General features: G+C 32.7%; 1 protein-coding gene and 1 pseudogene across 1 annotated transcript; one reads left to right on the forward strand and one right to left on the reverse strand.

The window, feature by feature from the left end:
* Positions 1-1,835: 1,835 nt before the first annotated feature.
* Positions 1,836-7,528, forward strand: LOC148602083 (PI-stichotoxin-Hmg3b-like). The gene is made up of 4 exons (XM_088556373.1): positions 1,836-1,976; positions 3,454-3,468; positions 6,066-6,238; positions 7,431-7,528. The coding sequence occupies exons 1-4, from the start codon at positions 1,925-1,927 to the stop codon at positions 7,437-7,439; spliced, it is 249 nt and encodes an 82-aa protein (XP_088412499.1). The 5' UTR covers positions 1,836-1,924; the 3' UTR covers positions 7,440-7,528.
* Positions 7,529-10,208: 2,680 nt separating this feature from the next.
* LOC148602084 (uncharacterized) lies at positions 10,209-10,953 on the reverse strand (annotated as a pseudogene).
* Positions 10,954-14,330: the final 3,377 nt, after the last annotated feature.

Below are 14,330 nucleotides of genomic sequence, written 5' to 3' on the forward strand. Positions count from 1 at the left end.
ATGTATGTCGGGGATTAAAGGATTTTCCCACTCTCGATAGCTCGATAGTTAAATTTTAGATTTTAACTATCTCGAGTGGAGAAATCCTGTATTTCCCTCGAGATTGAAGGAGAATCTATATTTTTTTTTATAACAAATAGATCGAGAAAACCCATGAATAAATTTGAGTTGAATGTCGTTTTTTTTATTTTTTATTTTATTTTTATAGTGTCTATTAAAGTCATTTTTACTCTAACTAACAAACTGCCATGAATTATATTTACTTGTTGGTAATATATAGGAGGTAGACCTAGGGTAAGGGGCACAACTCTTACAAATCACTGGAACGTTTGTATTCAGCGTTTTACTTCAATCTCATGTAAGCACCAAAGTAACTTTTACTGATTTCATTCCGTTTCAAATGAAAACTTAAAAGACTTTAGTGAAACTGAATGTGATACGAACTTATCACGAATTTCATGAGTGATGTCCCTTACCCTAGGTCAACCTCCTTAAATCTTTGTTCCTATTTCTTCAACATCAATATATACATCAATAGGAATGCTTTGGATCTTCTGAAACATTATAATTTCTTTTTCGAAATCTGGTAACCTGTTTTTTTTTGTACAACATCGATTAGCTGTAACTGTTCTTTATAAGATATACCTCAACGCCTTTGGGTCATAGAGAAGTAATGTCAACGATAATTGAATTAGTTACCAATCTGTTGACCGTTTTGGACTTTTGGGTAAGATTTTTCGTTCCTTCGGATAATTTCACATGACCATGAATATTTCAAGGGATTATTCCGTATTTGTTAGTTAAGTATCCCCCCTTGGTGTACCTTCAATTGTGGTCGATAGAAACTTTGAATATATATTCAAGTTTATGAATCCCACTTACGAATCATTGTTATCATTTTGTAGGATTTTTGCCCCAAATGTTCAAATCACAAATATAATATACATATATATACATTTTGTATCAACGCATAGATAATCATTATAAGATGCATTCTAGTTTATATTTAAAGCTTTTAGAATTTCAACATGAAGACTACATTCATTTGTAGCGGATCACTATAAGGGGAGTATCCTCCTTTAAGGGCTTGATAAATAATGCAATGCAGAGGACGCACGTTTGATTTGAAATTTTTAACGCTGTGGTCTCTGATGTAGCATTTATTCATATACCTTTATGTCCCCTTTAACTGATAAGGGTGAAGGGCAATTCCAAATTTTTCAGTGAAGTCTACATTAGATTTGTTTTTCCTAAGGTTGTATGTGTACAACCCATTTGTAAAATTAATTTCAAGAATGTACGATTAACGCTTGTGTAACCCAATTACAAATTTAACAGTTGACATATTTTTATAGTAAGTTTTATATTGAATTATAAAGGAAGTTAACACAACACCCTCCTTGGTTTTGATGGGTCTACATGTGTTATTTTGCAATGTAAGCGTAATCGATTTTTTTTTTTTAAATATTTTTATGATGCAACAGGCGTAATGAAGATTATTGGTACAAAACAACTTCCAGATTACGATATACTGGTTTTTATACAATTTTGTAAGATCTTTATGTAGCTTCAAATATCATCAATAAATTTTTATGCCATTATACTCGAAAAATGACAATATAGCGAACGATTCAATTACTGAAAATGCATTTTCGATTTTTCCTCATATTCGATATCTTTCTATATGTTGTAATATAATTGGCAATATACCTACATTTATATGTGATGCTTTTTTCGTCTTCATTCGAATGCTAATTTTTGTCGAAATAACATGCAAAATCTATACATTTTAATAAACCACTTTGAATAAATGTTTTCAGACAAAAGATTTTATATCCAGCGACAGGTGTTGGCATTTTGCCCTTCAACATGTACACGTATATAAAAGCAAGACGGCTACAAGTCATTTATACGATTAAGCAAGATGGACATAAGGTTTGCTTTTCTATTTTGTGTCTTATTCATAGTTGAAACAGGTAAGATGATATAACTTTATTTTTTGTATTATTTAACGGCGCTTTAATCTAGGCATGGATGTCGTTTGTTGAATACGAACTGATATTATGAAGCTGTCGATTTTTTTCCACTTAATGAAAAGATGAATGGTCCAATATTCATATCTTTGCAGGAAATTAACACACACACACACACACACACACACACACACACACACACACACACACACACGTAACAATGCTAGTTAAAATAATGACTCTATTGACCATACACAGTCAAAATATAACTGATGAAAGGCTCATTTTGTTCTATTAAGTCATAGTTTGTCCATCAAAACACAATTTCTCTAACTGAATACAAAACAGTACGTTGTCTTAAAACATCAAAGGAAATCTAGTGTTGAGTAGGACAAAATATGTGTACTACAAAGTGTTTTTTTGCGTTGAAGTGGACACATTTTTTCTATCTCAACACGAATTTTTGACAAACTCAAATGTTGGCATGGCCAAATGTCTATATTTCACTTTGTACCGTTGTGGTAGACAAAATACATTTCTCAAAGACAGATAATGAGTTGATTGTCACATTTTGTGATTTTAATAGTAAAAATACGACTGTCGATGGTTATGTCAGTACTTATTTTGTCTAGTAGTGTAAGGGTCTGAAAACTTACGAACTATCAAACCTTTGGTCGATTTTTTCTATTGCCCCTGTGAGATTTATGGACATGCCTCCTTCACAAATGTCACTAGACCACGTGACAGCTAGACTATACAAAATACCTCCAACACTTTTAATCTATGGTTGTAACTTAGCCCACAATGTATGGTAGTGCATGCATGACAGTTTATCTAGGTGATGTTGTTATTGAATTAATGATGATTGTCACATAAAATGAATATCAAATATAAATATATCTCGGATCGTGAACCACTCTTTCTACCTGAATACCCCACCAGCTCATGTTTTTTTCTATCATTAACACATTTGGGTATGAAAACTTCCGAACGACGTTAGAACTTGCTAATTCGAATCAAGACGGAAGTACAACCAAAATGGCTTTCAAATTTCCCAGTTCTGGCATTTTTAGGATGTTTTCAAACCTTTTAAATAATGTGGTATTGATTTATTCATTATTTTAAGATATAAGAACGAGAAGATTGAGGGAGGCTTAAAAAGATTTTAAAAATAATGTAAAAGGAATTTGGCGATGTTATAATTATTAATTGGGAAGATTACAACTGTCAAACAGTAGATATGTTCAGGGTTTTTGGGTTCATGATTCGTTTGTTGAAACTGTTACACATATATTACATTTGCATCATAGTAATTAGTTATATGATGTTTTATATGTTGAAGCAACTAGCGAATAAAACAAATGACCTTATGACTCACTTTAAAGGGATGTCTGACATAGAATGTTTCACCTTTTAGTGTCTGTAAAATTGATGATCAATTCTTATTTCAATGTTTTTGACACTTTTTTTATACTTTCAGCTGCATATAACTATGGTGAGTGACGTTTGTGTAAAGTTGTGCCGACACAATGCACTGGGTGATACGTAATGTTCATATTTACTTTAAAGTTATATAGTTATAGCCTTTATAGATAGATACTGTTTAATGTAACGATTGACAATATTATTATTATATTATTATAAAAAAATTATTATTATACTATAAAAGTTCCAATTAGAAGATTTCTGTGGGTAAAAGCCTTCTGTTGGAGTCGATGTCTATTTCAAAAAAGTAATTATACATTTACTTAAGTGGAAATGTTTGTAAGAACCAGGCAAAATGGGAAAAATCAGAAACATGCATGTCAAAAACCTAACGATCTGACAATAAGGATTCTTTTTATAGTTTACAAGATTATTTTTGTTTCTTCACCACTTGCTCAGTTTGTCAATAGAATGTAAAAAAAAAAAAAAAAGATTTTCACAGAGTTATCTGATCTTGAAATGTTCATTTCAAGTGGATTTCAATACTATAAGGATATGGAAAATCTCGTCATTTTCCTTGATTCTGTAAGCGCAAATAGTCAAATTAAACTTTCAAAATGATAGGATTTTTCATACCATCTTTCGCCCACTTCCTGATTCTTACAGAGACTGACACTTAAGGTAAAAGGTGTTAACAAGCTTATTAATAAACATGATGTTGTATCATGTTATTGTGTACGATGCAGTTACACTTTAGTTATATAATTTGTAAATGACCACGTTATAATTTTAAAGACTCCCAGATTGGCAAAGCCTTAAGATATCTTTATGCCTTTGTTTGAAATATGATGATTCATATTAAACATGTTTGGGCATGTCTGAATCAAATCGTCGATATTTCAGAACCATTCTGTGTAAAGATCAGGCAATGAGTGACACATCGTGTTTCTTAATTCAGTCTTTTGCCTCATATGTCTAGTTTGTAACAGTACTCGTCCTCGTGACGAGCGACATAATCTATACACTTATCCTTATATAATGTACATGTATCAAATATATGATTTATTTTATCAAATAATTAAAGAGTAATCAAGGGAACCAAGTGCAAACCAGGGACAAAGACCCGACATGGAAAACATACATACACAACAAAGAACATAAAGTAACTAAAATCATACATACAAAGTAACGAAAGCAAATGAGCAACTCGGACTCCACTAAAAACTGGGAGCATGGACCAGGTGCACTGCTTTTCTAGAAACACCAACCGAGTTGCTCATAAAAAGTCAAGTCCGGGATAGACAAACTAAATAAAATAGACAAAATAGAAATTCAAATCGGACTGACTAATATCTAGATCTATATTTAACAGTATGTATATACAACAAGTAATATAGCGTCAACATACTTAAAAATGGAAACAAAATATTCAGGTATATTGGATATCGTTTCAATAACCATTGAAAAAAATTTTTTACACCATATGAAATATGTATATAATTATACACACATACATCGGATCAAATTGATACAGGTAACGTAACGTAAGCTTAGAACAGCCTGAAAAAGTCCTAATTATGTTAGAACTGTCAAACTTAAGAACAATTTTTTGTCGTTCCCTCCGCCGTACTCGAACCGCTGTTACAGCTATTGCAACACCGCCTGCACAAAGTTAAGCGCACTAGACCACTCGGCCAGCTAGGCTATATATAAATATAGCTTTCGCTGGCCGGGTTATACATTCTCGTAGGATAAATCTAGATTTGTAACTTAGTACATGAGGTATGGTAGTACGGGACAGGTCATCTAGGTGTTGTTATGTATGATAGAGGATCAAATTGATGCAGGGAAGATAACGTAAGCATAAAAGGGAATGAAAAATTCCCAACGATGTTAGAACTGTCAAATTTGAGAAGCAAATTCTTGTCGTTCCCTCCGCCGAAATCAAACTCGTACCGCTGTGATATCTATAGCACCACTGCCATATATATATAATTGTGGAGGACCTGGTCAGGGGCAGTTTCAAATCTCAATAATACACAACGATGAAAGTATCCCTCAACTGAATCTTAAGAAAGTAGAAAGTTACAAATCGAATCTTCAGAGAATGGAAGATACTTATAATCTCGATATATTTATTTTGAAATTAAAATGTTTGGATTGTGGTTATAGTTCATATTTATAATTACTGATAAATAATATCCATTTAAGCAATTCAATTTATTGTTGTAATGATATACATATAACAGCTGTGCAATATTTGTGTTTATGTACTTTTTGCCAATTTCCTCCGCAAACCTATAACCGCTTCCTGATTCATGTATCACTCCGCCAGTATATTACCCTTAGCGCAAGAGATTGTATTTTTGATTGTACGTTAAAAGCAACACCTTAAATTAATAAATTAACTTATATTGTATATAATGCCAGGGTTTTCCTCTGCTATCGGTGGAAAACAATTCAAAATCGATTGATGGGACACTACAAGGATTATAATTAAACCAAAAATTCTAGTCATCTATCTAAGAAAAAATGTATCGCTTTTTCATGGCAGGATAAAACAATAAAAGGGTATTGTATAGGTACCTGAATTTTTGGAACAAAACAATGTACAAAAAGTATTTATCAATTGTATATAAAGCTACTTGTCAATCAATTCTTCTTTAGATGTGTGCAACCTCCCAATGAAGGTCGGGCCTTGCCGAGCAAGTCTTCCCCGGTTTTACTTCGACCCTAATATCGGACAATGTAAACTGTTTTATTACGGGGGCTGTGATGGAAACGCCAATAATTTTAATACAATAAGACAGTGTAGAGTAACGTGTGAAAGAGGAACCAAGGTAAGTTTTAGATACATTTTGTACATGAATAAGTTATTAAAGAATGATTATCAATTTTGATGAAACGGGTAAATTTTCGTATTTTAAAAGTGAAAAAGTAGCTAAACTGAAAGGTTACCATTTTTGGTCTTCAGAACTTGGTTTAGACAAATATAATGCTAGAATTATCCAACTGAAGGATCAAACTGATATAAAGGGAACTTAAGAAAAATGTCTGATTTATTCAGGTTTTCAGAAATTTGAGGACCTGTTTAGTCATGTTTCATTGTAGTGCTTGATAATTTCTTGTATATTCATGAATACTAAAATTTATAGGAAGATACCTAATAACCAGCCCCTAAAAAAATAAAAATTACAAATGCATTAATTCTGTTACAAAAATAACAAGGCAATCAACAAGTTCAGTAACCAGTAACTCACAACATACATTTTTGTTCATGTAACTAAATGTAAGCGCTTATATATTGTCGACCGAAGACAAAATCAAACAAGTTTCACGTTTCCTGATTTTGACACTCTTATTCATGATTATACAGATTAAGGAGTAACCGTTTGATTTTGAAAGGGGGTGTCAGATATGCTATCCTGCTTTTTAATTTCGAGCAAATAAAGGTCCTGTCTTTTTAACTCATTGACTGTCAATCAAATGGTAGCCCCTTTCAACAAACAAGAAACTACGATTGCATAAAAAAACATGGTGAAAGGAGTATTCAACCATAATATTCTATGTAGGTAAATTTTGTTGTACAGATAAATCGTATATCATGTCTACACCAATTTACGCTACTTAATATGGAGTAGGCATTGCCAAATCAACGAGCACAGAGAGCTTTACCACACGTGTACTGTCTGTGCTAGGTTCGTTAAAATAATAACATCCACGTGTTTCCCAAAGTTTATTTACAACATCAGATTCACTTCTTTAAATAAGTAAAAAAAAGTTAAAGACCTCAAAACTATCAGAAATGATTAATTTATTTTTACTGAAAAGTAACCTATATTTTTTATATTTATTTGATTGAAGGAAATAATGAATTTTCTCCGTAAGGACAGTCACTTTTTGTTACTTCCGGGACATGGCTTTTTTTCGTTTGTATATTGGGGAATCTTACGGGAAATTTAGAAAATACACGTAATAACCGTAGATCTCACTCCGCTTCGCGGTGCTTGCTAATATCTCTTATTTTTTCAGAGAAAATGACGTGATGACTTGTTAATATGGTAAAAATCCAATGGAGGTTGACCATGTGTTCCACGTTCAGATTATTAATAAATAGAATATTTAACTAACAGTGCATCGTTTCTTTTGACGGAAAAAAATAGAGTTATTTCTCTTATAGAGTATATCAACATTATATACTAAGCTTACAACACGCCCCATTTCCCCTTCTCAATACCAAGTTAAAACAGTCCTTTGATAGTTCCTCAACTATATCTTCACTATTTGGTGGATATTCTCTTAAACTGTATATTGTATTCGTGCTTTGCAAGTGCACTTATCTCATCGACTTTTGTTCCGAATTATTGTGGTGTTTTCGTTGTCTTATACAGAGATGTACAGTACCATTGACCCAGTCTAAGTATGAAGTAAATTCGTCTACAACAAGTACACTGTACACTAAAAAAAGGCGATCAAGCTGTTTGGACTGAAAATAGCTTGTTTACGTTTTATAGACTCTTTTGTGATAACTGTGGAATAGTCGTTTAGCATATGTGGAGCATGCTAAGAGCCGACAATGTAAGTTGTTTTATTTTTGGTGGCTGTGGTTCTATCCTGCCTATTTATTTCGGGGAAATAAAGATCCTGTATTCTTACATCTTGGACTGTCGACGTTGCTTTTTTTTTGATTCATGAAAATTTCAATCTGACCTTTTTATTTCAAAGTTGATCGTAGCCCCCCCTTTCTTCCCGAATAGAAACCAAATGGTAATTCCCTTAAATTATCTCTTTAAAAAAAGACATGCTGAAAGGAGTTTAAAACAATAATAATCTATGTAGGTAAATTTTGATGTTCAAATAAGTCTTATCTCTTGTCTGCATATGTACACATAGGAAATAATAGCAGTAATAAGACCTATACTGCTACCACACTCATCAAAGAAGAAATAGTAGAAAACTATGCATCAGTGCTAATCGCTGTTGGTCTCTCTTCCAACAACAAAAAAAAAAACAAAAAAAAAAAAATATAACGATGACTGTAATCTACCGTCCATGTAGATGTCAAAGAGGGCCTCAAGTCCTATCGCAAGAGTTCTTTTTCCCTTAGTGATATTAATTCGAATGTGGATTCTGAAAAAATCGAAATATCTTCTAAAAACCCTTAATTCAAGATTATTATCAGAATACAATAGCATTAAAATGGATGATTTTTCAATTCTTTATACTTCTTCTTTTTCCCATAATCACTTAAAATCCCGACTCAATAATATTATACACCGTTGTTACTACAGAAACGTCGGTACTACTAGATACATGGTAGAAATTCCTCATACATTGTGAAAAAAAATATCCTCCAAATTTTTCCAGGAAGTTTTCAAAATGCTAGAACTTTTTATTCCAGTGTGGTGGTCGCGTTTTACAACAAACGGTTTGTCATTTCAATGGGAACAAATTGTGCTCCTCTACTTGCTGACCTATTCCTTCATTCTTATGAGGCTGACTTCCTAGCTGACCTGATCCAAAGGAAGGACAATCGTTTTGCTAGATCCTTTAATCTCAATTTCTGCTATATAAATAATGTATTATCGTTAAACAATCCTAGTTTCGATGATTTTATACATCGCATCTACCCTAAAACATTTGAGATAAAGGATACTACAAACATTATATAGTTAACATATCTTGACAAACACTAAGAGATCGATACTAAAGGAAAACAAATAACCAAACTATACGACAAACGCGATGACATTTCTTTCCGTATTGTCAATTTTCCTTTCATCTGTGGCAACATCCCTTCGGCACCTGCGTATGTAGTCTTCATATTACAACTCATACGTTATACCAGAGCCTGCCATATCTACGCAGACGTTTTGTATATCGCGCTAGACTTCTTAAAATTAGGTTTCTGGAACGGGTTATGTTGCTACAAGATTGAAGTCTTATAGTTTTATGGTCGTCATCATGAACCATGAAAACTGATGTGTTCAACATATCACATTGTAATTACCAAGTTTCCTCTCACTTGAAATTTATTTACAAATCTATAGTTCGACTGATATGGTGTCTATAAGACTATTTCGTGTTAACTGTGGATATTTGTACATTGAGCATGCTAAATGACCATTGCACAGAAAACAAGAAATTGGCTATTGATTTAATTATTTCAATTAATAAATATGTAAAGTATTAGCATCGTTAGTTATATTTCTTTTGATAATTAAGAGTAATCAAGAAGACACGATTCTAGGGGAAATCAAAAGAATGTAATCCAGGGACAAAGACCAGACATGGAAAACTAAGTACATAAAGTAACTTTAGTAAGTAAAATAATACATATACAAAGTAACAAAAGTAAATGAGCAACTCGGCAAGCTCTGGCATAACGTATGAGTTGTGATATAAAAATCTATACGCAGGTGCTAAAGGGATGTTTCCACATCACAGATGAAAGGAAAGTTGAAAATTCTGAATGAAAAGTCATCACGTTTGTCGTAAAGTGGTCAATAGTTTTCCTGTATAGTTGGAAGATGATTTACACATTATGAGGAATTTTTACCAAGAACTATATATTTGTTTCTAGGTGTACAACCTTTTTGAGAAACAACGATGTATAACGTTTTTGTAATAAGATATTATTATATCATGTTGTATTTAAACAAATAGCAGCCATGAATGAAATTGGACTTAGTATATACGATTAGACCAACCAAAAATGAATATATTTTAAAACTGTAAAGATGGATTAAAACCATATCTTCCTTCTGTAGCTGACCATAGATAATCACTGAAGTCATCTTCTGTTTAATGTTAATTATCAATACACCCAAGTGTAAAGACGTAGGATAGTCGAACAGCAAACTCCTTGAAAGACTCTCCTGGCAACTGAACAGAATTCCTGAACTTCCCTCGATAAGCCTCAGAGGTTAACTCATACCTGACTAAAATAGCAGTTTTTATCTTGTCATACCGTTTACTATCCTCCTCACTTAACCTAGAATATGCCTCAAGAGCTTTACCATACAAAAGAGGAACGAGTCTAAGTGGCCATTCACTTTGAGGAATTTTATGCGATGTAACAAGTTTTTCCAATGATCTCAAAATACACCCGGATCTTGACCTTCTTGAAGTTTTGGCAATTTAGATTTGATGTTCCCTGATTTTTGTATCCTACTACTGATACCTCCCTGTGCTAACTCCTTTTCTCTAACTTCTAATTCTCCAAGTCTTACACTTTTTTCCATCTCTACTTTCCTCATTTCTCTCTCAGCTGCTCTCTCTGCCCTTTCTGCATTCTGCATTTCCCTATACATCTCTAAACAAGTAGATACAGACTCACCCTTCTCAATCAAATCAGTAACCCACTTCGGTAAATTTTCTGACGTCATTTTGCCAACAAATCCTACAAAAACTCAATAATATTTCGCACAGTTTGATTGGCAAACAAAAAACAAAACACTTCTGATCAAAATATCAATAAACCCTATAATTGTTGGACCTGTGACGATCCCACCGCTGCCACCATTGTAAAGACGTAGGATAGTTGGATTGTCAGTTGGCCAGCATTCATAGAGACAAAAGCAAAAAATAATATTTTACTAAAACTAAATAAACTGAACAAATCAAACAAAACTAAACATATATATACAACATGCAAATGAACATAAGTAAATGGGATGCAAATGAACATAAGTAAATGGGCATGCAAATGAAAGTATGTAAGCACACAAAAGTCACAGTTCACACACAGTAAACAAACTAAAAATTGGTGTAGTAAAATCTAATAGATTATTCAATCATCATCTATCACCATAGCTTCTACGGTACACCATAATCGATGGTCAAGATCTAGGACGCAACGATTTCTGTAGACTTTCAATATAAATTCAAACTAAATTTCACCATTTCAATATATATTCATTTCTGATTCTCATGGCACACTATAATTTTCATTTCTCATATAAATCAACCCAATTTATCATTCAAATTGACCAATACATACTTTTCGGCCACTATAAATTTCAGAAATAATTAACACAATTCTTGTGCTAAACGTCCATACAATATTTCAACATGTCACCATATACACCGACGGAAAACTAATTTCAGCAATTTTCACTGTGTAACAAATGGAACTGTAGAATATATTAATGCAACATCCCAACTAAATTAACGCCAACTATCGCTGACTATAAATATTACACCATCCGCTAAATTACGGAAATATGGGTCGTTGTTCACCGTACAAAACTGACATTAACATACGGTATTTAGGTAGATCTGTGTCAAAAACTAGGACGGTAGCATTTGACAATATTTACGTTGTTTCCTTCAAAACGGAGCAGAAAACTGGAAAGGAAAAACCCCTGAAACAAATAAATTAACCCAAAATAATTAAATGTTCACTCAAAAATGGAATTTAAACGATAAACTGACCCGCCACGTGAGAATTTAAACTAAAGGCCTGTCCGACACGCCATACAACGACAGAAATATCTACACAGTCACAAACAGAAATAAAACGCTTACCTGAGCAGATTCAACATATTTTCCTGTGAAACTCCATGTCCTGAACTGACAATTCTGAGACCTCACCGAATATGTGAATTGCAAACTTGGACACAACACGTCCAGTCACTTCAAAATCTAAATGTGCTCTGCCTAACCGCTTTACCTGTATAAATCACCCGTGCTTATACGCACCTGTTTGGCGGGAAAATCATTGAGCGGGTACTACTTACCTTAAAAAAAAATGCCAAGATATTTGTGAACTACATCATCTATTTCAAACTATGGGCAAAATAATAAATTAGTAAATGGAAAAAATGAAAATAATATAATGAAGTTCGTTACACCAAGTTTTGTTTTATGTTAAAATTTTGGTAGTTCCCACTTTCTGGTTAAATGCTTGATAGCAACATAACTGAGTTTGGGTTTTATTACTACTGTTAGTTCTCATATTTTCTGTTAAATATCATGACCCTTGAGTCATGGTTTTTGTCAATATCATCACACTTAAGTCATGGTTTGTATAAATATCATCACACTTGAGTCATGGTTTTTGTCAATATCATCACACTTGAGTCATGGTTTTTATAAATATCATCACACTTGAGTCATGGTTTTTGTCAATATCATCACACTTGAGTCATGGTTTTTGTCTTCACTGGTGGTTATTATTGTTGTGGTTTTAAGCAAGGTATCATCATTAGTGGTTCTCATTTTCTGGTTTGAAATAAAATATTACAGATAGTGATTCCACATTTTCTAGTTTAAGCTAAATAACAATACTAATTAACCTGTGGTTCTGATTTCTGGGTTTTAATTTAAACTACATATAAACACCGATGATTCTCATTTCCTTGTTCAGCTTAGCTAATATAATATATCACGCTAGCGGTTGACGTTACAATAACGAAATTAATATGAGAGTTGTCGTTCTTAGCGTTATGATGGAACAGCTAAGAAAAATGCAAAATGTGATTTATACCGGTGCACCTGGTCCATGCTCCCAGTTTTTAGTGGAGTCCGAGTTGCTCATTTGCTTTTGTTACTTTGTATGTATGATTTTAGTTACTGTAAAAGTTTAACTTATAAACCATTTGTTGAAGATGTTTTGGAGTATTTCGAGACCAATAGAATATTTGTAACTGGACATAATAGAGACAATCTATAAGGGACTGTTTTAGCAGTGAGATTGAATGCTTCAAATATGTAACATAACATTTATTTTACAGGTTAGGGGGATAATCACTGGACAGTTGTTTTTTACTTAGCTGTTGTAATGGTCACTGGACTGTTGGTATTTTGGCCTATGATTATCACTGGACCGATGTTACTGGTATTACATGCTTTCATTGGACGTGTGGTAGTTACTTGTATTATGATGGTCACTGGAAATAAGATTTATTATGTTCACTGGACTTGGAGTACTTTTAGTCATTGGACTGCGTCGTAAAGGTCACTGGATCACCTGAAGTCATTAGAAATTTACAAAGTAAATTTAAAATAGATTACAATTATAAATAAAAAAAAAACAAAAAAAAAAAAAACAAAACAAAACAAAACAAAAACAAAAACAAACAAACAAACAAACAAACAAACAAAAACAAAAAAACAACAACAAAAACCGATTTTTTCTTAAATTATCTTTGCTACAGAAATTTGTCACAGCCGTTTTCTGGAAGCAGAGTCATATTATTTCTCATCCACAGTTGAAAATACTCTTTCAAAAACTTTCATCTACAGTATTAGATTCGAGAACTAAAACTACAGTGTCAAATTACATCGAGTATTTTAAAAGATTTATGCAATGGACAAGAAATTATTCAGAGATAACTTCGATACTACCTTGTAATGAGTTATACGTTAGCTTATATTTGCAACATCTATTAGATATGAGTAATCATGTCAGTGTTGTTGAAGCAGCATTTCTTAGAAAATCAAGCAGATTTGTATTACGCTCTAAGAATGAAAACATATCATATACACAATAAGTGATAAGAGAGGCTCTTCATAGCAAATAATGTTCCGAAAAAGAGTTTACATAGCTTTCGTTCAGTTGGAGCGACTATGGCAGCTAGAAATGGTATACACCGGTTTGAGTTTCGCGGGTAGTATACAAAAGAGATGATCACGTTTTTTCAGTTATCGAGGTTGGGCGGTGACCACGTACCTGCATAGTGTAGACATATTTACAGTGTTAATTAATTATGTAATCAGAGGTCAATTTCATTTTTATTGATCATAATATTTGTTTATATTTTAAATATTCTGTAATGCCAGTGTATTTAATGGGCAGGACTGTAACATGTTTTCCTTTATTGGACGTTTTGTGGAAAGATTCCGATTTTTCAGTGATGTCGTTCTGGGCAGTAATTCTTTTTTTTTCAATATGTTTTGTATATGTAATTAAAATATTAAATCGACATG

The sequence above is a fragment of the Perna viridis genome, chromosome 12 (genome assembly GCF_037379345.1).
Source record: "Perna viridis isolate PV_CMFRI_1.1 ecotype Kerala chromosome 12, ASM3737934v1, whole genome shotgun sequence".
Lineage (NCBI taxonomy): Eukaryota > Metazoa > Mollusca > Bivalvia > Mytilida > Mytilidae > Perna > Perna viridis.

What these genes read in the sequence shown, in the direction of transcription:
- LOC148602083 (XM_088556373.1), top strand. Translation starts at nt 1,925, where the DNA reads ATGGACATAAGGTTTGCTTTTCTATTTTGTGTCTTATTCATAGTTGAA.